Here is a 23,574-nt window from a genome sequence, read left to right on the forward strand (position 1 = left end):
GATAAGGGATAGCATTACAGCTGTGCTGAGGGAGGATATTCCCGGAAATACATCCAGGGAAGTTATTTGGGTGGAACTGAGAAATAAGAAAGGGATGATCACCTTATTGGAATTGTATTATAGAACCCCAATAGTCAGAGGGAAATTGAGAAACAAACTTGGAAGGAGATCTCAGCTATCTGTAAGAATAATAGGGTAGTTATGGTAGGGGATGTTAACTTTCCAAACATAGACTGGGACTGCCATAGTGTTAAGGGTTTAGATGGAGAGGAATTTATTAAGTGTGTACAAGACAATTTTCTGATTCAGTATGTGGATGTACCAACTAGAGAAGATGCAAAACTTGACCTACTCTTGACCAAAAGGTTCCCCACAGTATGCTATTATACAAAATGCAGAGGAATGGGATTGTGGGAGATATAGCAGTTTGGATCAGTAATTGGCTTGCTGAAAGAAGACAGAGGGTGGTGGTTGATGGGATATGTTCATCCTGGAGTCCAGTTACCAGTGGTGTACCGCAAGGGTCAGTGTTGGGTCCACTGCTGTTCGTCATTTTTATAAACGACCTGGATGTGGGTGTAGAAAGGTGGGTTAGTAAATTTGCAGATGACACTAAGGTTAGTGGAGTCGTGGATAATGACGAAGGATGTTGTAGGTTACAGAGAGACATAGATAAGCTGCAGAGCTGGGCTGAGAGGTGGCAAATGGAGATTAATGCTGACAGGTGTGAGGTGGTTCACTTTGGTCGGAGTAACCAGAATGCAAAGTACTGGGCTAATGGTAAGATTCTTGGTAGTGTAGATGAGCAGAGAGATCTCGGTGTCCAGGTACACAGATCCTTGAAAGTTGCCACCCAGGTTGACAGGGTTGTTAAGGAGGCATACAATGTTTTAGCTTTTATTAATAGAGGGATCGAGTTCCGGAACCATGAGGTTATGCTGCAGCTGTACAAAACTCTGGGTGTGGCTGCACTTGGAGTATTGTGTACAGTTCTGGTCACCGCATTATAAGAAGGATGTGGAAGCTTTGGAAAGGGTGCAGAGGAGATTTACTCGGATGTTGCCTGGTATTGAGGGAAGGTCTTATGTGGAAAGGCTGAGGGACTTGAGGCTGTTTTCACTGGAGAGAAGAAGGTTGAGAGGTGACTTAATAGAGACATATAAGATAATCAGAGGGTTAGATAGGGTGGACAGGGAGAGCCTTTTCCAAGTATGGTGATGGCGAGGACATGGGGGGATAGCTTTAAATTGAGGGGTGATAGATATAGAACAGATGTCCGAGGTAGTTTCTTTACTCAGAGAGTAGTAAGGGTATGGAATGCTTTGCCTGCAATGGTAGTAGATTCGCCAACTTTAAGTACATTTAAGTCGTCATTGGACAAGCATATGGACGTACATGGAATAGTGTAGGTTAGATGGGCTTCAGGTTGGTATGACAGGTCGGCGCAACATCGAGGGCCGAAGGGCCTGTACTGCACTGTAATGTTCTATGTTCTATGTTCAATAAGGCAGGGTAGGTGACTGAGGTGTCAGTGGCGGAGCACTTTGGGGCCAGCGACCACAATTCCATTAGATTTAAAATAGTGATGGAAAAGGATAGACCAGATCTAAAAGTTGACTTTCTAAATTGGAGAAAGGCCAATTTTGATGGTATTAGGCAAGAACTTTCGAAAGCTGATTGGAGGCAGATGTTCGCAGGTGAAGAGATGGCTGGAAAATGGGAAGCCTTCAGAAATGAGATAACAAGAATCCAGAGAAAGTATATTCCTGTCAGGGTGAAGGGAAGGCTGGTAGGTAAAGGGAATGCTGGATGACTAAAGAAATTGAGGGTTTGGTTAAGAAAAAGAAGGAAGCCTATGTCAGGTATAGATCGATCAGGTACCTGCCAATCTCCCTTCCCACCTGTCCCCTCCACCCTCCTCTCTGACCTATCACCTCCATCCCCACCCCCATTCACCTAGTGTACTCTTTGCTACTTTCTTCCCAGCTACCCCCCCCCCCCACCCCACCCCTCCCCCCCCCCCCATTTATCTCCCCACCCTGGAGGCTTCCTGCCTCTATTCCTGATGAAGGGCTTTTGCCCGAAACATCGATTTTCCTGCTCCTCAGAGGCTGCCTGACCTGCTGTGCTTTTCCAGCACCACTCTGACCTAAACCCATATGTCAGGTCAAGACAGGATAGATCGAGTGAATCCTTAGAAGAGTTTAAAGGCAGTAGGAGTATACTTAAGAGGAAAATAAGGATGGCAAAATGGGGACATGCGATAGGTTTGGCAAATAGAGTTAAGGAGAATGCAAAGGGTTTTTACAAATACATTGAAGACAAAAGGGTAACTAGGGAGAGAATAGGACCCCTCAAAGATCAGCAAGGCGGCCTTTGTGTGGAGCCGCAGGAGATGCTAAATGAGTATTTTGCATCCGTATTTACTGTGGAAAAGGACATGGAAGATATAGACTGGAGGGAAATAGATGGTGACATCTTGCAAAATGTCCAAATTACAGAGGAGTAAGTGCTGGATCTTAAAATGCATAGAATAGACAATAGACAATAGGTGCAGGAGTAGGCCATTCTGCCCTTCGAGCCTGCACCACCATTCAATATGATCATGGCTGATCATCCTTAATCAGTATCCTGTTCCTGCCTTATCTCCATAACCCTTGATTCCACTATCCTTGAGAGCTCTATCTAACTCTTTCTTAAATGAATCCAGAGACTGGGCCTCCACTGCCCTCTGGGGCAGAGCATTCCACACAGCCACCACTCTCTGGGTGAAGAAGTTTCTCCTCATCTCTGTCCTAAATGGTCTACCCCATATTTTTAAGCTGTGTCCTCTGGTTCGGCACTCACCCATCAGTGGAAACATGTCTCCCGCCTCCAGAGTGTCCAATCCTTTAATAATCTTATATGTCTCAATCAGATCCCCTCTCAGTCTTCTAAACTCAAGGGTATACAAGCCCAGTCGCTCCAGTCTTTCAGCGTAAGGTAATCCCGCCATTCCAGGAATTGACCTTGTGAACCTACACTGCACTCCCTCAATAGCCAGAATGTCTTTCCTCAAATTTGGAGACCAGAACTGCACACAATACTCCAGCTGTGGTCTCACCAGGGCCCTGTACAGCTGCAGAAGAACCTCTTTGCTTCTATACTCAATCCCTCTTGTTCTGAAGGCAAGCATGCTATTAGCCTTCTTCCCTACCTGCTGTACCTGCATGCTTACCTTCATTGACTGGTGTACAAGGACACCCAGATCTCTTTGTACTGCCCCTTTACCTAAATTGATTCCATTTAGGTAGTAATCTGCCTTCCTGTTCTTGCCACCAAAGTGGATAACCATACATTTATCCACATTAAACTGCATCTGCCATGCATCTGCCCACTCACCTAACTTGTCCAGGTCACCCTGTAATCTCCTAACATCCTCATCACATTTCACCCTGCCACCGAGCTTAGTATCATCAGCAAATTTGCTAATGTTATTGCTGATACCATCTTCTATATCATTTACATATATTGTAAAAAGCTGTGGTCCCAGTACTGATCCCTGCGGTACCCCACTGGTCACTGCCTGCCATTCTGAAATGGAGCCGTTTATCACTACTCTTTGTTTGCTATCAGCCAACCAACTTTCAATCCAAGTTAGTACTTTGCCCCCAATACCCCAAAAAGTGGATAAATTCCTGGGATCTGATCAGGTGTATCCTAGAACTCTGTGGGAAGCGAGAGAAGTGATTGCTGGGCCCCTTGTTGAGATATTTGTATCATCGATTGTCACAGGTGAGGTGCCAGAAGACTGGAGGTTGGCTAACGTGGTGCTACTGATTAAGAAGGGCGGTAAGGACAAGCCAGGGAACTATAGACCAGTGAGCCTGACCTCAGTGGTGGGGAAGTTGTTGGAGGGAATCCTGAGGGACAGGATGTACATGTATTTGGAAAGATAAGGACTGATTCGGGATAGTCAACATGGCTTTGTGCGTGGGAAATCATGTCTCACAAACTTGATAGAGTTTTTTGAAGAAGTAACAAAGAAGATTGATGAGGGCAGAGCAGTAGATGTGATCTATATGGACTTCAGTAAGGCGTTTGACAAGGTTCCCCAAGGGAGTCTGATTCGCAAGGTTAGATCTCATGGAATACAGGGAGAACTAGCCATTTGGATACAGAACTGGCTCAAAGGTAGAAGACAGAGGGTGGTGGTGGAGGGTTGTTTTTCAGACTGGAGGCCTGTGACCAGTGGAGTGCCACAAGGATCGGTGCTGGGTCCTCTACTTTTCATCATTTATATAAATGATTTCTTTGCGAGAATAAGAGGGATAGTTAGTAAGTTTGCTGAAGACACCAAAATTGGAGGTGTAGTGGACAGCGAAGAGGGTTAGCTCAGATTACAACAGGATCTTGATCAGATAGGCCAATGGGCTGAGAAGTGGTAGATGGAGTTTAATTCAGATAAATGCGAGGTGCTGCATTTTGGGAAAGCAAACTTTCGCAGGACTTATACACTTAATGGTAAGCTCCTAGGGAGTGTTGCTGAACAACGAGACCTTGGAGTGCAGGTTCATAGCTCCTTGAAAGTGGAGTCACAGGTAGATAGGATAGTGAAGAAGGTTTTCCATTTGATATGCTTTCCTTTATTGGTCAGAGTATTGAGTACAGGAATTGGGAGGTCATGTTGCGGCTGTACAGGACATTGGTTAGGCCACTGTTGGAATATTGTGTGCAATTCTGGTCTCCTTCCTATCAGAAAGATGTTGTGAAACTTGAAAGGGTTCAGAAAAGATTTACAAGGATGTTGCCAAGGTTGGAGGATTTGAGCTATTGGGAGAGGCTGAACAGGTTGGGGCTGTTTTCCCTGGAGTTTTGGAGGCTGAGGGGTGACCTTATAGAGGTTTATAAAATCATAAGGGGTGTGGTTAAAGATAAATAGACAAGGTCTTTTCCCTAAGATGGGAGAGTTCAGAACTAGAGGTTTAAAGTGAGAGGGAAAGATTTAAAAGGGATCTAAGAGGTGAAACTTTCAACCAGAGGGTGGTATGTGTATAGAATGAGCTGCCAGAGGAGATGGTGGAGGCTGGTACAATTGCAACATTTAAGAGGCATTTGGATGGGTATATGAATAGGAAGGGTTTGGAGGGATATGGGCTGGGTGCTGGCAGGTGGGACTGGATTTAATCAGGAGAACTGGTTGGTATGGACTGAAGGGTCTGTGTCTGTGCTGTACCTCTCTATGTCTCTGTGACTCTATGGCTCTACGAGTATGTGACTCTGCTACTGGGCGTCTCTGCGACTGGGCGACTCTGCGACTCGATGTGTGTTGTCTTCTCAGCAGGAACGTATGGCCTTCACATTGCCTATTCGGTGTATCATGCCTTTCAAGTTGTCACTGCGGAAGTGCAGACTTGCAAGTGACTGTGAAGTAATGCTCACTCTCTCAGTGGGACAAATAATATGTGATATTGAATTCCCTATGACTCCTCCATCCTCAGCTAATATACCAGGGGGAGGTGGGGGGTAAGAGAGAGGCAATGCCCAATGAAGGGGACACTGGCTGCCCTTCCAGGATCAGTTGGCCATTAATGTGGGACGTCTGAACTTTGGGATCCACCCAACCTTCTTTAAACCTCCAGTACATTGGGACAGTAAGGGACAGTAGTGTGCAGTGTTAGATCAGGATTGGGGTCAATGCTTCAGATCCAGCAGACAGGCCATGGTGGTTTGGGAAGAGGGGGTGGGGATAGGGCAGGTCAAGAGAGAGTGCACTGCCCCCTCCCTGCACTGATTCCCCTCCTTGACCAACACCAGCTCATTCAGGGAAACATGGCATTTGGTCAGAGCTGCTGTTGGTACTAGGTCCTTCACAACAGTGGTCAGATGGAGCAAAGGACCATTTTAATTGTTCACTCAAGGATCTCAATTGGTTCATCAGCAGGTATGTTGCCCAATGCCAACCTCACCATCTGTATACCTGCATCGAGAGCTGGGTTAAGCAGCTGTTGCCCTCCTTCCAACTCCTTGGAGGGCCAATGTCAAATTCATCATCACCATAAACAAGACATCTGGGTAATTGGGACTGTTGCTCCATGTTGTGTGATGATGTTGGGATTAGGGCCATTGCATAGCCTCAAATAACCCCTCTTAGTTTACGAGAGGAGGAATGGTGACAGTGTTAGTGACTGACCTGTACAGATTCACTCCCTGAGTGTAAAGTCAACAATGACAGTAGCACTTTCTGCTGAACACTGTGCAAGATGGTCAGTCTCATGGTAAAACAATAGCAAGCATCATAAAGAAAGCACCGAGGGGTCCCTCAGTCACTTGGTGCATGCAATTAACACCAACAGAGATGAACAAGCAGAGGATTCCCCTTTCAAACATCACAGCTATTGACACCTGGGAACTGCATCTTTGGAAGCATGTCATGGTCATCATTTACAATTTTCCTTGGTTAACTAGGAGATTGAACTCAATTGGAGATTGGAGATACTTGAACAGAATACAACTCTTCTTGGAACCATTCTGCTTTGATACCATGTTAACATTTCAAATACACAGCCTGGCTAAACAGCCTAGCTCAGCAATACACCAGTGCGTCCGGGGGGAGGGGGTTGCAACCCAGACCGGTCTTTACTCATTCCATGTCTTGTGTAACATCCCTTCCTCACAGTGTGGATTTGTACTGTGTAGTGTGAACCGAGTACCCAGTGCTCCAGTATTTAGTCTAGGTTTAGACAGTGTTTTCTTTCAGAAGTCATATTTCAAAGTGTGTGACAGTCTGACATCACGGAGCTGAGTCTGATTAGGAACAGGGGTTTGTGGCCATCCTGCTGAAGACCTTCATTAACAAGGCAGCTTGGGAAAAGGGATCTCAGCTAGTGAGGAGTCTGGGTGGGGACAGTGGGGCTCAGCGAGGAATCACTTCCTAATGCTCAGAGTCATCAGGAACACTTACACGTTACTTCAGCAACTAACAGAGCAGTTTCTGATTGGCAAACTGGCTGTAAATGTATCAATACCCCTCATGGTTACACCCAATACCTTAACCCCATGATCAAGGCTAAAGGCTCATTTGTGCATTTCTGAACATAATGCAGTAAGTTTGGATACCACTGGAATAATTAATGGAATATTAACTTTTTGATTAGAAAATAACTTTTTTTAAAGAAAGTGTAATGTACACAGTGCAGAACAAGTCAGCTTACCTCTATCCACTGGTCACAGCGAAAATACAATAGGAGAGAGAGCAGAAAGGAGAGAGAGAGATGGAAGATAGTCAGAAGAGAACCCAACTGGTCCAGCTATCAGATTTCAATCTGAAACATATTTGATCACCCCTTTGCCAACTGAGCATCCCATTCAGAGTTTTACACTGGATGGTACAACAAGGGGCAGCGAGCAGGTCTCATCGAGGGCAATACATGCAGCACCTGAGAGACTGATCACTCACTATAACGGAGCACACAGCACAGTCCCTCCACTGGGCACCCACAGACCAAAGCATGCAGTTTCAATGTCGTTTTCTTACCGAGATCTTCAAGTTCTGAGGTCATAGACTTGGAGCGTAGTGTTAATGCAGTGGTCGGTGCTCGCTTTGGAGGCGGTGGGGCTTGTTTGGGAAATTAAAGAAAAAGATAAAATAAAGAAATAATCTTCACATTAGTTTCCTTCCAAAATACACATCTGAGTCAGCAAGTGCTTGCTCATCTCCTACAAAGGGCCTATCGTCTATATTCTCGTCTCATCAGTGAGTTGAGTTAGTTCAGATAATTACCATTGCTGTCATTCCTTTTCCAGCATAAAGCTGCTTATGATTCTGTCCTGGTTATTCACACCTATTCTACCCCAGTTTGTTCCATTACCACCTTCATTTCCCTGCTATCATCTGCCTCTTCATTATTTAATCTCACACGCTTTCCATCCTATTTCCAACATCTCCCTCACTGCTTCATGTTCCATCCCTTTAGGTTTACTGAAAATCTGACACATCTTCCGATGACAGTGGGAAATTAGATTAGATTAGATTACTTACAGTATGGAAACAGGCCCTTTGGCCCAACAAGTCCACACCGCCCCGCCGAAGCGCAACCCACTCATACCCCTACATCTACATCTACATCTACCCCTTACCTAACACTACGGGCAATTTAGCATGGCCAATTCACCTGACCTGCACATCTTTGGACTGTGGGAGGAAACCGGAGCACCCGGAGGAAACCCACGCAGACATGGGGAGGACGTGCAAACTCCACACAAAGAATCGCCTGAGGTGGGAATTGAACCCAGGTCTCTGGCGCTGTGAGGCAGCAGTGCTAACCACTGTGCCACCGTGTCCCCCAGCACTGTGCCACCGTGTCCCCCAGCACTGGGCCACCGTGTCCCCCAGCACTGTGCCTAGATCAGCTGTGTTTCTTCAGTTTCTCTGCCCGCAGAGGCTGCTCAATGAGCTGGGGCTAATTGCAGCGAGCTCCAGATTTCTTTCAGTATCTCGGCAACGTCACCTCGCAAACCCGGTAATAATTGGTGGGGAAAGGGTTCCCGTTGCATCCCCTTCTCGCTGACCATTTTCATTTTATATTTGTAATGGTGGTCTGGCCAGGGTGGGGGGTTGGTAGGGCTGGGGGATGGTGGGGGGTGGGGGTTGGTGGTATGACAGGGTTGGGGGGGTAGGATGGGGGATGGTGGGGGTGGGGAACGTTGGGGGTGGGGAACAGTGGGGGTAGGGGACAGTGCTGGTGGGATTTGTGGGGTGAAAACTGAGGTTGGGGGTGTGGGATGGGGGACGGTGGGGGTGGGGGTTGGGAACAGTGAGAGTGGGGGTTGGTGGGGGTGGGGATGGGTTTGGGGGATGGTGGGAGTGGGGTTTGTGGGGGTGAGAACTGGGGTTGGGGGTGTGGGATGGGGGCGAAGGCAAGGGAAGCTGACATGTTCACCTGTGACCCATTCCCATCACGCACCTGGGTTGCTCTGCTGAATTCCATGCGGGATAATCCGGTTAAGATTCCCGCCAAGAGTGGTGCCTGGTAAACTCGAGGTCCCTGACTAACCGCAGTGTGGGAGACCCCCTCATCATATCGACTGTTACCTCCTTCCTCAAGGTCAAACAGGGCATGGGCCATGAAACATCTGCTTAAGGAGTGACATGTGCATCATGAGGAAGGTTTAACCGATGCCAAGAGGTGATCCCACAGGGACCACTGATGGGGCTTGACAGGGGAGATGCTGAGAGGACGTTACACCTTGTGGGGGGTGTGTGGGGGGAATCTATATCCGCCATATGAGGCTGAAATAAGGAGAAATATTTTCTCTGAGATTATTAGCCAATAGAATAAGAGCTGGAAACTGCAGGAGGCCATTCAGCCCCTGCTGTGCTATTGAATATGATCACAGCTGATCTTATCTCAGTCTCAACTCCACTTTCCTGCTCACTGTCCATAGCCCTTAACCCATTACTCATTAAAAAGTTGCTCATCTCCTCATTAACGTCAATCAAAGTCCCAGCATCTACCACACTCTGGGAAAGTCAGTTCCTCAGATGCATGACCCTTTCACAGAAGAAATCTCTCCTCTTTTCTGTTTTAAATCTGTTCTCCCTCACCTAAAGCTATGAACCCCTTGTTCTGGGTCGTAGTGAAGGCTGGGCCTTTGAAAATATTCAAGATGGAGTTAGCCACCACCTTTTGATAGATAAGTGATTAAAGCATCAGTAATTGGTCCAACAATTTGATCAGCATTGATCTTCTCAAAAGATAAAGGAGCTAGAGGGGCTGAATGGCCTCCTCCTGTTCCTTTTAGAGTTAAGACCAGTGTGGCTGAAAATTGGATCTAAATAACAATTGGCAGTCCATTATAGTGAGCCTTCTGAAAGCCGACACGTGAAAACATGGACACAAAAGAAATAAGCACAAAAACATTTCTTGTGAATTCAGTTCCCACAATGCTTGTTTTAAAGGTTATTGAAACCATTTGTAATCAATTAACAGGTGACACAGAGATCATTAATGGTCTGATCCTAAATGTTGGGACCAGCATAAAAAGTAATGTCGCCAAGTCTCACCAGGCCAAAGGGCAGCTCTGTCATTAAACAGACAGAAAACTGATGGTGCTTTAATCTGACGGTCACTACAACTGTGTAAAGACCAGACTGCAAAAGAAATGTTTCAAGGAACATTTAGACTTCTGCGTTGTTGAAATTGAAGATTGGGGAAAGAGAAAAAAAAAGAGAAAACTGAAATGGCTCCAATCTGTGCCAGTGCTCATTGAACCTGATTGGCAGCCAATGGAAGGCAACTGGGCATTTCATCGAAATCAGCATTTTAAAATTCTCTCTTTGGAAAATGATCAAACTCCAGCCAACTTTCCAAGACAGAAACTGTCTGTGATTCGTCCCTCACCAGACACAGCCATTTGATTACAGTTCACTGTGGGTGGGCATTCAGAATGGCATTGGACAGTATCCTTTCAAAACCTTCTCCCAATCAGAATGTGTACAGTTTTCACAGCCTCACTGATGTTGCTTAGCAGCAACATGCAGGGTGTTTGATTTCCGAGCACCTGCCCACACAGACCTGTGAACTGGACAATAATGACTCCCTTCCACAGAAAAAGGAGCACAAAGGATTTCAAGGTTTCAAAGACAGTGTTCAATTGGCTGTTTGTAAAAATCACATGATGAGAACATTTCAGAGATTTCGCAAAGGGGATCATTGGAGAAAAGAGAATGTTACTTCTGGGCTAGATTTGTTCATTTCAAGCCTTGAATTCAGTTGGTTGCATGATTTTATAACTCAATTTCTGACATTTCTCTGGCGGTTTCAACTCCCTCCAGAGACTTGCTCCTCCCCATCTTCAATAACACCACCACTTCCATCCTTCAGCTGCACAACTCTCAACAATCCCTCTGCTCCTTTATGCTGGTCTCTTCTGCACTGTCACTAGCTGTTACTCCACCCTTCATGGGATTACAGTCAGCTGACAAGTCCCAGTGGAACATAGAACATTACAGTGCAGTACAGGCCCTTCGGCCCTCAATGTTGCACTGACCTGTGGAACCAATCTGAAGCCCATCTATCCTACACTATTCCATTCTCATCCATATGTCTATCCAATGACCATTTAAATGCTCTTAAAGTTGGTGAGTCTACTACACTGGAGGCAGTGTGTTCCACGCTCCTGCTACTCTCTGAGTAAAGAAACTACCTCTAACATCTGTCCTATATCTATCACCCCATAATTTAAAGCTATGTCCCCTTGAACTAGCCATCACCATCCAAGGAAAAAAACTTTCCCTGTCCACTCTATCTAACCCTCTGATTATCTTATATGTCTTGATTAAGTCACCTCTCAACTTTCTTCTAATGAAAACAGCCTAAAGTTCCTTAGCCTTCCCTCATAAGACCTTCCCTCCATATCAGGCAACATCCTGGTAAATTGCCTTTGAACCCTTTCCAAAACTTCCACACCCTTCCCATAATGTGGTGACCAGAACTGTATGCAATATTCCAAATGTGGCTGCACCAGAGTTTTGTACAGCTGCTAAACTCAATCCCTCTATTAATAACAGCTAACACACTGTATACCTTCTACACAACCCTATCAACCTGGGTGGCAACTTTCAAGGATCTTTGTACATGGACACCGAGATCTCTCTGCTTATCTACACTACCAAGAATCTTACCATTAGCCCAGTACTCTACATTCCTGTTACTCCTTCCAAAATGAATCACATCACACGTTTCCGCATTAAACTCCATTTGCCACCTCTCAGCCCAGCTTATCTATGTCCTTCTGGAACCTACAATGTCATTTGTCACTATCCACAACTCCACCAATCTTAGTGTCATCTGCAAATTTACTAACCCATCTTTCTATGCCCTCATCCAGGTCATTTATAAAAATGACAAACAACAGTGACCCCAAAACAGATCCTTGCGGAACACCACTGGTAACTGAACTCCAGGATGAACATTTCCCATCAACCACCATCCTCTGTCTTCTTTCAGCTAGTGGGTGGCACAGTGGTTAGCACTGCTGCTTCACAGCGCCAGAGACCTGGGTTCAATTCCCGCCTCAGGCGACTGACTGTGTGGAGTTTGCACATTCTCCCCGTGTCTGCGTGGGTTTCCTCCGGGTCCTCCGGTTTCCTCCCACAGTCCAAAGATGTGCAGGTCAGGTGAATTGGCCATGCTAAATTGTCCGTAGTGTTAGGTAAGGGGTAAATGTATGGGTGGGTGGTGGGTCGGTGTGGACTTGTTGGGCCGAAGGGCCTGTTTCCACACTGTAATTAATCTAATCTAATCTAATTTCTGATCCAAACCACTAAATCACCCTGAATCCCATGCCTCTGTATTTTGTGCAATAGCCTATTATGGGAATCTTATTAAACTCCTTACTGAAATCCATATACACCACCTCAACCACTTTACCCTCATCTACCTGTTTGGTCAGCTTCTCATAGAACTCAATACGTTTGTGAGGCACGACCTATCCTTCACAAAACCGTGTTGACTATTCCTAATCAACTTATTCCTCTCCAGATGATTATAAATCCACTCTCTTATAACCCTTTCCAACACGTTACCCACAACCGAAGTAAGGCTCACAAGTCTATAATTTCCAGGGCTGTCACTACTCCCCTTCTTGAAGGGAACATTTGCTATCCTCCAGTCTTCAGGCGCTATATCTGTAGACAATGACAACATAAAGATCAAAGCCAAAGGCTCGGCAATTTCCTCCCTGGCTTCCCAGAGAATCCTAGAATAAATTCCATCTGGCCCAGGGGACTTATCTATTTTCACACTTTCCAGACTCGGCGTTTGTTTTCCCTCAGTCAGTCCACCTGTCTCCTCTCCTTCACTTGCTCCATAAAGCCTACGACTTGGTGCAACTATTTGCTCCTGTATCCACATAGCACTTATTGTGACTCAACAGCAAATACTAAACAAAACCTGAAATAGCTGAAAAAGCTCAGCAGGTCTGGCAAGATCTATGGAGAGAGCGAGAGATCACTGTTAACGTTTGGGTGCAGTGACCTTTCCTCAGAACTCACAATAGCTCGGAAAAAGTTATATTTTATGCAGATGGTAGGGTAGGGAGGGGATAAGGAGTAACTAATAGATGGAGATAGAGCTCAAAGAAAGAGTAGAAACGTTGGACAGACAAGGGATTGGATAATGGTCAGCCTAAGATAGTGCACAGCTACTATTGGGGACTGTTAATGGTGACCAATGGGTGTGTGTAATCGCAGACTAAGTGATGACAAGACCCTGAGGGTTGGGGTAAGGACATGGGAGAAGGTACCTCAAGCTCTAACATTGTTGAACTTGATATTGAGTCCAGAGGTTGTAGAGAGGAAAATGAGGTGCTGTTCTTCCAGCTTGCACTGAGCTTCACTAGAGCACTGCAGCAAGCCTGAGGCAGAGATGTTGGCTGGGGAACAGGGTGGGGGGTTAGAGTAGCACACAATTGGAAGATCAGGGTGTTTTTTTTGTGGACAAAATGTAGATGTTCTGCAAAGCAGTCACCCTGTCTAAGATTCGTCTCCCCAATGTAGAGGAAACCACATTGTGAGCAGCAAATGCAGATGACTAGAAAGTGGGAAGTGGGCTCTTGGACACTGAGGAGGGATGAAGTGAATGGGCAGGAGTTACACCTCATGGGGCTGTGGGGGGTGTTGGGAGTGATAAACGTGTGAACCAAGGTGTCCCAGAGGGAACGGTCCTTGTGGAAGGCTGACACGAGACCGGAGGGGATATGTCTGTTGTGGTATTCCCCGGAGATCTTCTGGATGTGCATGCTGGTGGGATGGTGGTTATGGACAAGGGGCTGATGTGGGAGGGAAGAGAGGGGGTGCGGTTGTAAGTGCAGGAGATGGGTTGGCCTCAGTTGAGGGCCCTGTTAACAACTGTGCTGGGAAAGTCCTCGTTTGAGGAAGAAGGTAGATATTTTGGAGGCTTCTTTGTTAATGTTGGCCTCAATGGAACAGGCGTGACAGTGATGGAGGAACTGGGAGAATGGAATGGAGTCTTTTTCAGGAGCAGAGAGCGAGAATGTATAGTCCAGGTAGCTGTGGGAGTCGGGTTTATAACGGATATTGGTGGCCTGTCTATCCCGGAAATGGAAACAGAGATGCCAAGGGAGGAAAGGGAGGACTCAGAGATGGACCAGGTGAAGGTGAAAGCAGGGTGGAGATTAGAAACAAAATAAATAAACATTTCCAATTCTGACCAAGAGAGGGAAGCAGCACCAATATTATCATCGGGTTTATGATGTTGTGGCCATAACAGAGACGTGAGTTTCACAGGGACAGGAATGGTTGAGAGTTGTTCCAGGGTTTAGAACATTTAAAAAGAACAGAAAGGGTAGAAAAAGAGGAGAGGGTGTAACATTGCTAATGAGAGAGTGCAACACAGCTACAGAAATGAAGCTTGTCGAGGAAGGTTTGTCTACTGAGTCAGTATGGGGGAAAGTTAGAAACAGCAAGAGAGCAGCCACCTAATTGGATGTTGTCTACAGACCCCTACTAGCAGTAGACAGGCCGACGAGGGGGGAGGCCATTTTGGATTTGGTGCTCGTCAATGGGCCAGGACAGGTGTCAGAAATTATGACGCTATCTGACAGGAGTTGGGAATTACAGACTGGGGCAACTGTTCCACAGAAAGGGCGCATAGACTGTTGTTGCCAGTGATGCACAAATTTGTTCCTCTGAAACAGACAAGAAGGGGTAAGATTAAGGAGTCTTGGATGATGAAAACAGAGGGGCTTCTTGTCAAAAGGAAGAAGGCAGCTTACATAAGGTGGAGAAAGCAAGGATCTAGCACAGCTTTAAAGGATTACAGGCTTACTAGAAAGGAGCTCAGAAATGGACTGAGGAGAGCCAGGAGGGGGCATGAAAAAGGCTTGGCAGGAAGGATTAGGGAGAAGGTGGGGACAGTCAGGGATAGCGTAGGGATCTTGTACATGGAGTCTGAGCCGATAGAGGAAGCTCTGAATGAGTTCTTTGCTTTGGTTTTTCACTCAGGAAAGGGATCTTGTTGTGAATGAGAACTTTGAGGTGCTGGGAAATAGGCTTGAGCAGATCAAGATTGACGAAGTTGATGTGCTGGAAATTTTGGCAAGCATTAAGGTTGTTAAGTCCCCAGGGCCAGACCAGATACTTCCTAGGTTGCTCGAGGAAGCGAGAAAGGCAGTTGCTTCCTCACTTTCTACAGGATCATACCGGAGGATTGGAGGGAGGTGAATGTTGTTCCTCTTTTCAAGAAGGAATATAGGGAAATCCCTGGCAATTACAGAGCAGTCAGTCTTACAACTGTGGTCAGCAAGGTTTTGGAAAGAATTCTGAGGGATAGGATTTACTACTATTTGGAAAAGCATAGTGTGATTAAAGGCAGTCAGCATGGCTTTGTGAGGGGCAGGTCATACCTCACAAATCTTATTGAGTTCTTTGAGGAGGTGACAAGACAGGTCGACGAAGGTCGAGCAGTGGGTGTGGTGTATATGGACTTCAGCAAGGCATTTGATAGGGTTCCCCATGGTAGGCTCATTCATAAAGTCAGGAAGTATGGGATACAGGGAGATTTGGCTATCTGGATTCAGAATTGGCTGGCTGACAGAAGGCAGAGAGTGGTTGTAGATGGAAAGTATTCTGCCTGGAGGACAGTGTTGAGTGGGGTCTCGCAGGGCTCTGTTCTTGGGCCTCTGCTCTTTGTAGTTTTTATAAATGACTTGGATGAGGAGATTGAGGGGTGGGTTAGTAAATTTGCAGATGACACGAAGGTTGGAGGTGTCGTCGATAGTATCGAGGGCATTGCAGGCTGCAGTGTGACATAGACAGGATGCAGAGCTGGGCTGAGAAATGGCAGATGGAGTTCAACCTGGATAAATGCAAAGTGATGCATCTTGGAAGGTCAAACTCGAATGCTGAATATAGGATTAAAGACAGGATTCTTGGCAATCTAGAGGAACAGAGGGATCTGGGTGTTCAAGTGCATAGATCCCTTAAAGTTGCCACCCAAGTGGATAGGGTTGTTAAGAAAGCATATGGTGTCTTGGCTTTCATTAACAGGGGGATTGAGTTTAAGAGAGGCGAGGTTTGCTGCAGCTCTACAAGTCCCTGGTGAGACCACACTTGGAATATTGTGTCCAGTTCTGGTCGCCCTACTATAGGAAAGATACAGAGGCTTTGGAGAGGGTGCAAAGAAGGTTTCCAAGGATGCTTCCTGGCCTGGAGGGCTTGTCTTATGAAGACAGCTTGATTAAGCTTGGACTTCTCTCTCTGGAGAGAAGGAGGAAGAGAGATAGAACATAGAACATAGAACATAGAAAAATACAGTGCAGTACAGGCCCTTCGGCCCTCAATGTTGCGCCGACCGAAGCCTACCTAACCTACACTAGCCCAATAACCTCCATATGCTTGTCCAATGCCCGCTTAAATGACCATAAAGAGGGAGAAGGTAAAAACAATGACTGCAGATGCTGAAAACCAAATACTGGATTAGTGGTGCTGGAAGAGAACAGCAGTTCAGGCAGCAACACCGCGAGTAACACCGCTAGGTAACCTGATCGAGGTGTACAAGGCAATGAGAGGCATGGATAGAGTCGATAGCCAGAGACTTTTCTCCAGGGCAGGATTGACTGTCACAATGGGTTATAGTTTTAAGGCATTCAGAGGAAGGTATAAAGGAGATGTCAGAGGTAGGTTCTTTATCCAGAGAGTTGTGAATGTATGGAATGCGTTGCCAGCGGTGGTGGTGGAAGCAGAGTCATTGGGGACATTTAAGGGACTGCTGGACATACACATGGATAGCAGTGAGTTAGGGGGTGTGTAGGTTATTTCCTTTTAGTTTAGGAATAATCCTTGTCACAACAAGGGGCCAGTTCTGTGCTGTACTTTTCTATGTTCTATGTTGGACAAAGAGTTGTGGGTGGGAGGCAGAATAAGACTGGGGCACCTCATTTCCTGCCTTGGGACTGTACCACCTTCTGCACTTAATATCGAATTCAATAATGTTGGGGCTTGAGGCACCTTTTCCCCATGTCCTTACTCCAACTCCCCACACACCAGGCCTCGTGATCACATGGTCTGCTATTACACACAGGTAAAAACATCCACCGACATTTCCGCCACCTCCAAAAAGACCCCACCACCAGGGATATATTTCCCTCCCCACCCCTTTCCGCCTTCCGCAAAGACCGTTCCCTCCGCGACTACTTGGTCAGGTCCACGCCCCCCTACGACCCACCGTCCCATTCTGGCACTTTCCCCTGCCACCGCAGGAACTGTAAAACCTGTGCCCACACCTCCTCCCTCACCTCTATCCAAGGCCCGAAAGGAGCCTTTCACATCCATCAAAGTTTTACCTGCACATCCACTAATATCATTTATTGTATCCGTTGCTCCCGATGCGGTCTCCTCTACATTGGGGAGACTGGGCGCCTCCTAGCAGAGCGCTTTAGGGAACATCTCCGGGACACCCACACCAATCAACCACACCGCCCCGTGGCCCAACATTTCAACTCCCCCTCCCACTCTGCCGAGGACATGGAGGTCCTGGGCCTCCTTCACCGCCGCTCCCTCACCACCAGACACCTGGAGGAAGAACGCCTCATCTTCCGCCTCGGAACACTTCAACCCCAGGGCATCAATGTGGACTTCAACAGCTTCCTCATTTCCCCTTCCCCCACCTCATCCTAGTTTCAAACTTCCAGCTCAGTTACTGTCTCCTTGACTTGTCCTACCTGCCTATCTCCTTTTCGACCTATTCACTCCACCCTCTCCTCCTTGACCTATCACCTTCATCTCCTCCCCCACTCACCCATTGTACTCTATGCTACTCTCTCCCCACCCCCACCCTCCTCTAGCTTATCTCTCCATGCTTCAGGCTCACTGCCTTTATTCCTGATGAAGGGCTTTTGCCCGAAACGTCGATTTCGCTGCTCATTGGATGCTGCCTGAACTGCTGTGCTCTTCCAGCACCACTAATCCAGTACCTGCTATTACACACAGCCCATTGTTAGCCATTGTCAGTCCCCATTAGCAGCTACGCATTCTCCCAGGCTGACCATGATCCACCTCTTTGTCTGTCCAACTGTTCTTCTCTCTCTTTGGACTCTATCCCCATGTATCGCTTATTCCTTACCCCCTCCCCCCACCCTGTCGTCTGCATAAAAAACAACCTTTTCCGAGCTACCATCAGTTCTGAGGAAGGGTCACTCAACCAGAAATGTTAACTCTGATTTCTCTCCACATATGCTGCCAGATCTGCTGAGCTTTTCCAGCAATTTCTGCTTGTTTCTGATTTCCCTTATCCACAGTTCTTTTGCTTCTTTATTTTGTCTCAAATGTTGCCTGATCAATGCTCTTGTGAAAGAGGTTTGGTGTACTTGCTACCTTAAGAGTGCTACAGAAATCCAAGATGTTATTGCCATTTTCAGAAGTAAATTATTTGGCTGATACTGAACCCTCTGTACCCTGAGAAATGGGACTTTCTAAGAAATAGTTGAGGACATTTTGAGGAAGGAGCAGGCGCTAGATCAGTGCAAAAGGGAGAAAGGAAACTGTCATTGGGATTGAGGAGGTCGGCTGGGACGAAGCTTCTATGGAATACAAATGCTAGTATGGACCAGTTGATCTGAATGATTTGTGTAGATCCTGTAAGTTCAAAATAAGCAGCTGATTCACACCAATGGGACATTGTCCAACAAGACCGAACCAGAGAGCGAAAGCAGTACCTTTCTTTCGAGCTGTGTCCTCTGGATCGAGATTCCTGCTCACTGTCACAACCTTTAACACCAAATGGTTTCCTCCCTGGCGGATCATGTTCACCACTTGTCTGTGACCAACCTTGACAACATTTTCATTGTTGACCTGGAAGAAATTAGAAATGAGTACGTTTAGTAACAATAACCAACAAAGAAAATGTTCCACACCTGCTCTGCATTATTTCAGAGGGGCCAGGACTGAGCCAATCAGCTCCTTGGATTTGTTCTACCATCCAATGAGAACCTCTATCTTCCTGGTTTTGGTTCCAGAACCCTGAACATCCTGAATGAACAAAAACTGATCAACTTGCTGTGCCCTGATACAAAACTGTTGTTGCTCCAACCTGACAGCTGCCTGAACCTGCTGCAGCTGGAATCGGTTCGGGTTCGGATGAACAGTCAGTGAGCTGAAGCACTAACCTCTTCCTTCTTCATTGAGAGGTTTCCTGACTTAGTGCTCCAGTCCGACAGGTTACAGTCACTGCAATACCACCAGCGAGTATCCTTCCTCGTAGAACCAGGCTATTCCTCCAGGACTGAATATTTAAAAATAAGGACAATCATTTCAATACCAAAAGGAATCCGTGAGCATGGAGGAGACTGAGACTGAAACACTAACTGGAAACCACTTTCTAAACTCCATTAAAGATAATTTAAAACAAAACAATGAGTCTCAGTGTGAAACATTGATCCAGCAGCAAAATGGAATATCTTCTGGACATTGACTTGCTTTTGTGAACAAGTAACACTGCAGGCTTGGTGGTGGAAAGGAAAGAAAAGGAGGCAAGTATGATGAAGGATGATACAGGCTCCACCGCACCACAAAACTCCACAGAAAATATCCACTCCCTCCATAGTGATGCTCAGTAGCAGCAGTGTGCATGATCTATAAGACATGCTGCAGAAATTCACTGAGCTCCTCAGACAGCACGTTCCAAACCCATAACCACTTCCATCTAGAATGAAAAGGGCAGCCAGTACATGGGAACACCACCCCATGCAAGATCCCCCCCAAGCCACTCACCATCCTGACTTGGAAATATACCACCATCCCTTCAGTGTCACTGAGTCAGAATCTTGGAAGTCCCTCCCTAAGGGCATTGTGGACCAACCTACAGCACATGGACTGCAGCGGTTCAAGAAGGCAGCTCACCCCCACTTTCCCATGGGCAACTAGGGGCCAGGGCAACAAATACCAACTCAGCCAGCGATGCCCACATCCCATGAATAAAATCCCAAACAAACAGAGCTTGGTAGAATGAGCAGTAATGGAGCCCATGACACTATCAATGCCACGTGCTCTACATGGTGTGAGTGTGTATATACGTTTCTGTATATATGCATGTACACATGGAGTATGTGTATGCTTTAGTGTGTGTATATACATGATGCATGTGTGTATAAATGTGTGCATATACATAGTGCATGTGTGTACACGTGTATGAATGGTATGTGTGCATGCACATATAGATGGTATGTACACATGTGTATGTGTGTGAGACAGTGTGTGTGAGAGAGTGAATGAGGGAGTGAGAGAGTGTGTGTGTGTGAGAGAGAGAGAGAGAGAGAAAGAAAGAGAGTGTATGTAACATGGTAGAGCCCTCAATGAATGGCTTCCTGCACAGATTAATTCTCAGTAGAAACACATTCTCAATGCAGCTGTCTTCATGATTTTTATATGATGTTAAATTTGCTGTTAAAGCACTAAGTGGATCTGATGAAACATTATTGAGGCAATTTAAACTGTAAAATCATTCTGTTTTCACCCTTTGCAGATATGAGAGCAGGTGGCAACATGCCAAGAACTTGCAGTGACCAGCTCAGAGAGAATCCACTGTTTCTCTCTATCCCAGAGACAGAGCGTCACTGAGGTCCTGAGCACACACTAGTTATACTGAAGGTTACACTGGAACAGGAGAGTTGATAATGACCCTTCTTTATCTTCATTTGGCAGGGTTAGTTATCACAGATAGTGGCAATGCAATGTGCTACCAGTGCTGTTTTCCCATCTGGTGCACTCTCACTCTACAGGATTGGGACTGGGTATACAGCCAGAAGCTGTGTGCACCAAGGCTAAATTGGGAGTGTGAACTGACCCTCTTTACTCACTGAGCAGAGTGCATTGAGTCAAAGGATCTCCTGCTGCTGTGTTGCTGTGCCAATCTGGTCCCAGGCAATGAAAGCAGCTGGATGTACTCTTCCCTAAAGCTGCATTTCAAAGCAAAGGTTTCAACTGTAGTGTCAGGTTAAGAGGTAAAGCTCTTATTGTAGTTGTCCATGGGATGTGGGCATCACTGAATAAGCCAGCATTTATTGTCCATCCCTAATTGCCCAGAGGGCAGTTAAGAGGGACATGTAGGCCAGACAGGTACGGATGGCAGATCTTCTGCTGCAAAGGACACTGAACAAGATGGGTTTTTATAGCAATTGTAAAATGGTCATTGATAGACATTTAGTTCCAGACTTCTATCATTTTGATTGGTCCCATTTGCCATGGTGGGATTTGAACCCAGAACTACAGAACATATCCTAAATCCACTCGTCTGGTGACAATTCAATTACACCATCGTTGCTTGTCTCTCATCAAAGGTTGAGACCGAAATTCCACTCCAGAACACAAGTATCTCAGTAACTCTCCAGCCAAATGCTTTGAGGATGGTGTCCACTCAGTCACAAATGTTTGCCACGACCCATTCCAAACCCACTGATGTCAGGGCACATGGGGATTAGATTAGATTAGATTAGATTCCCTACAGTATGGAAACAGGCCCTTCGGCCCAACCAGTCCATACTGACCCTCCGAAGAGTAACCCACCCAGACCCATTCCCTTCTGACTAATGCACCTAACACTATGGGCAATTTAGCCTGGATGTTCAAGAATGTAATCCCTAATTCAGGATTTGTTTCCCTTTCTGTTGTTATGATCTCAGCATGACGGATATGTTGGATGTCAGAAAGAAATCTGCTTTGATAGATTCCACACTAGTTGCTCCAATGTTAATCACTTGAACAAAGTCAGAATAGGTTGCAGTTCTTTTATTTATCATGTTGGTAAAACAACAATGGACAGGATTTACACAATGAACAGTGGGGCTTGGGCAGTGCTGTAGAATAGAGAGACCTAGGGGTTCAGGTACATGACTCGTTGAAGTTTGCATCACATGTAGACAGGGTGGTTAAGAAGGTGTTTAGCATGCTCGCCATCATTGTTCAGACCTCTGAGTCAAGAACTTGGGACATTATGTTGAAGTTGTACAGGGCATTGGTGAAGCTCTTCGAGAGTAATGTGTCCAGTTCTGGTGGCCCTGTTATAGGAACAATATTAAGCTGGAGAGGGTTCAGAAGAGATTCACCAGGATTTTGCTGTGAATAGAGGGTCTGATTTATAAGGAGAGGGGGATAGGAGTTCTACTACTGGAGCATCGGAGACTGAGGGGTGACCTTAAAGAGATTTATAAAATCATGAGGGGCATGGACAGGGTGAATGGCAGGTGCCTTTTCCCCAGGGAGGGGATTTCAAGAATAGGGGGATTTTTTAAGGTGAGGGGAGAAAGCTTTAAAATTGATGAGGGGCAATTTTATTTTTACACAAAGAGTGGTTAATGTGTGGAATGAACTTCCCGAGGAAGTGGTTGATGTGGGTACAGTTACAATGTTTAAAAGATATTTAGATAAATACATGAATAAGAAATATTTCAACAGGTATGAGCCAAGTGCAGGCAGGTGGCATTAGTTTAATTTGGGACCACAGTCTGCTTGGAATGGTTTGACTGAACGCTCTGTTTCCGTGCTGTATAACACTATGATTCTATGACTGAATTTCATTACATAAAAGAAGAAACAATAAAATAAAGTAACAAACCAAACTATTTAAATCAGAAAAACAGTTTAAAAATAATTAAAACACACAGCAAAAAAAAAGTTTCCCAACGCTATTCATTATAAAGATTCAAAGCTGGAGAAATGGCCTCTTTATATCAAATATTCAAGTGTTACTTAATCAATTGACTCCAGTTCCTTTCCTAGACAATCTTCTTACATGAATATTACTCAAATTGACAGCTTAATCTTTCTCCACTTCTTATAGCCTACAGATTTCCAACCAACATCCAGGCTAAATTGCCCATAGTCTGGATGTTTCACAAACAAACATTTTCTACAGAGGTTGTCTAGTCTGCTAATGTTTCTGAAAAAATCCTTTCTTGAAGAAAGGTTATACTTGCGTGTGACCCAGTCAGGTCTCCTCTAAGCTACTGAAACTGCTTGAAAAACCTTCAATCCTGGTTTTGATAAGCTCAAATCAATCCTTGATTATTTTCAACTGAAGTAAAGCCACCATCATATGCTCACCTGTTATAAACCAGCCCATAGTCAACACTCTTTTCCACCAGCACTCCTGAGGGCAGTCAGATTGGATTATGTCACTGTTCCAGAAGAACTGTTTGACCTGGTGGTTTTTAAAACATTGCACAAAAGTAACCAACAATCATGTTTTTCTCTGCCACCACTCTGCCTCATCAGTGAGATATTTGGACTGAATGCTTGATGCACATTGTCAGACCAACGCCCATTCAGAAAGCTTCACCAGTCACTGAAGTGAAGCATGGAGGTTAAAGAGTGAGCATTGGAGTATCTTTGTAGCTTTGTTGCTCAGCCCCTGCCTTGGAACTCTGGCTCTCTGAGAGTTGAGGAGACAGGAGCAGGTAGGAAGATTGTGGACCAGAGCAGAATCTGATAGGGTCTGGGCAATGGGCCAATGGTGAGATGTGTGGCAGATTCAGGAGACAAACACAGTGAGGTCCAACTCAATGTCACAAACATCTCTC

At 45.8% G+C, this 23,574-nt stretch overlaps 1 protein-coding gene across 2 annotated transcripts in view; it reads right to left on the reverse strand.

Annotated features, from left to right (window-relative positions):
* The window catches only part of LOC140493855 (SH3 and multiple ankyrin repeat domains protein 2-like), a 1,358,365-nt gene that overhangs the window by 88,084 nt on the left and 1,246,707 nt on the right, over positions 1-23,574 (reverse strand). For both annotated transcript variants that reach the window (XM_072592836.1, XM_072592837.1), the window contains 2 exons: positions 18,718-18,853; positions 7,517-7,597 (listed from right to left, as the gene is read on the reverse strand). In XM_072592836.1, the coding sequence (XP_072448937.1) occupies positions 7,517-7,597; positions 18,718-18,853 (217 nt within the window). The remainder of the gene's footprint in view (positions 1-7,516; positions 7,598-18,717; positions 18,854-23,574) is intronic.

Source organism: Chiloscyllium punctatum, chromosome 22, assembly GCF_047496795.1.
Source record: "Chiloscyllium punctatum isolate Juve2018m chromosome 22, sChiPun1.3, whole genome shotgun sequence".
Classification (NCBI taxonomy): Eukaryota; Metazoa; Chordata; class Chondrichthyes; order Orectolobiformes; family Hemiscylliidae; genus Chiloscyllium; species Chiloscyllium punctatum.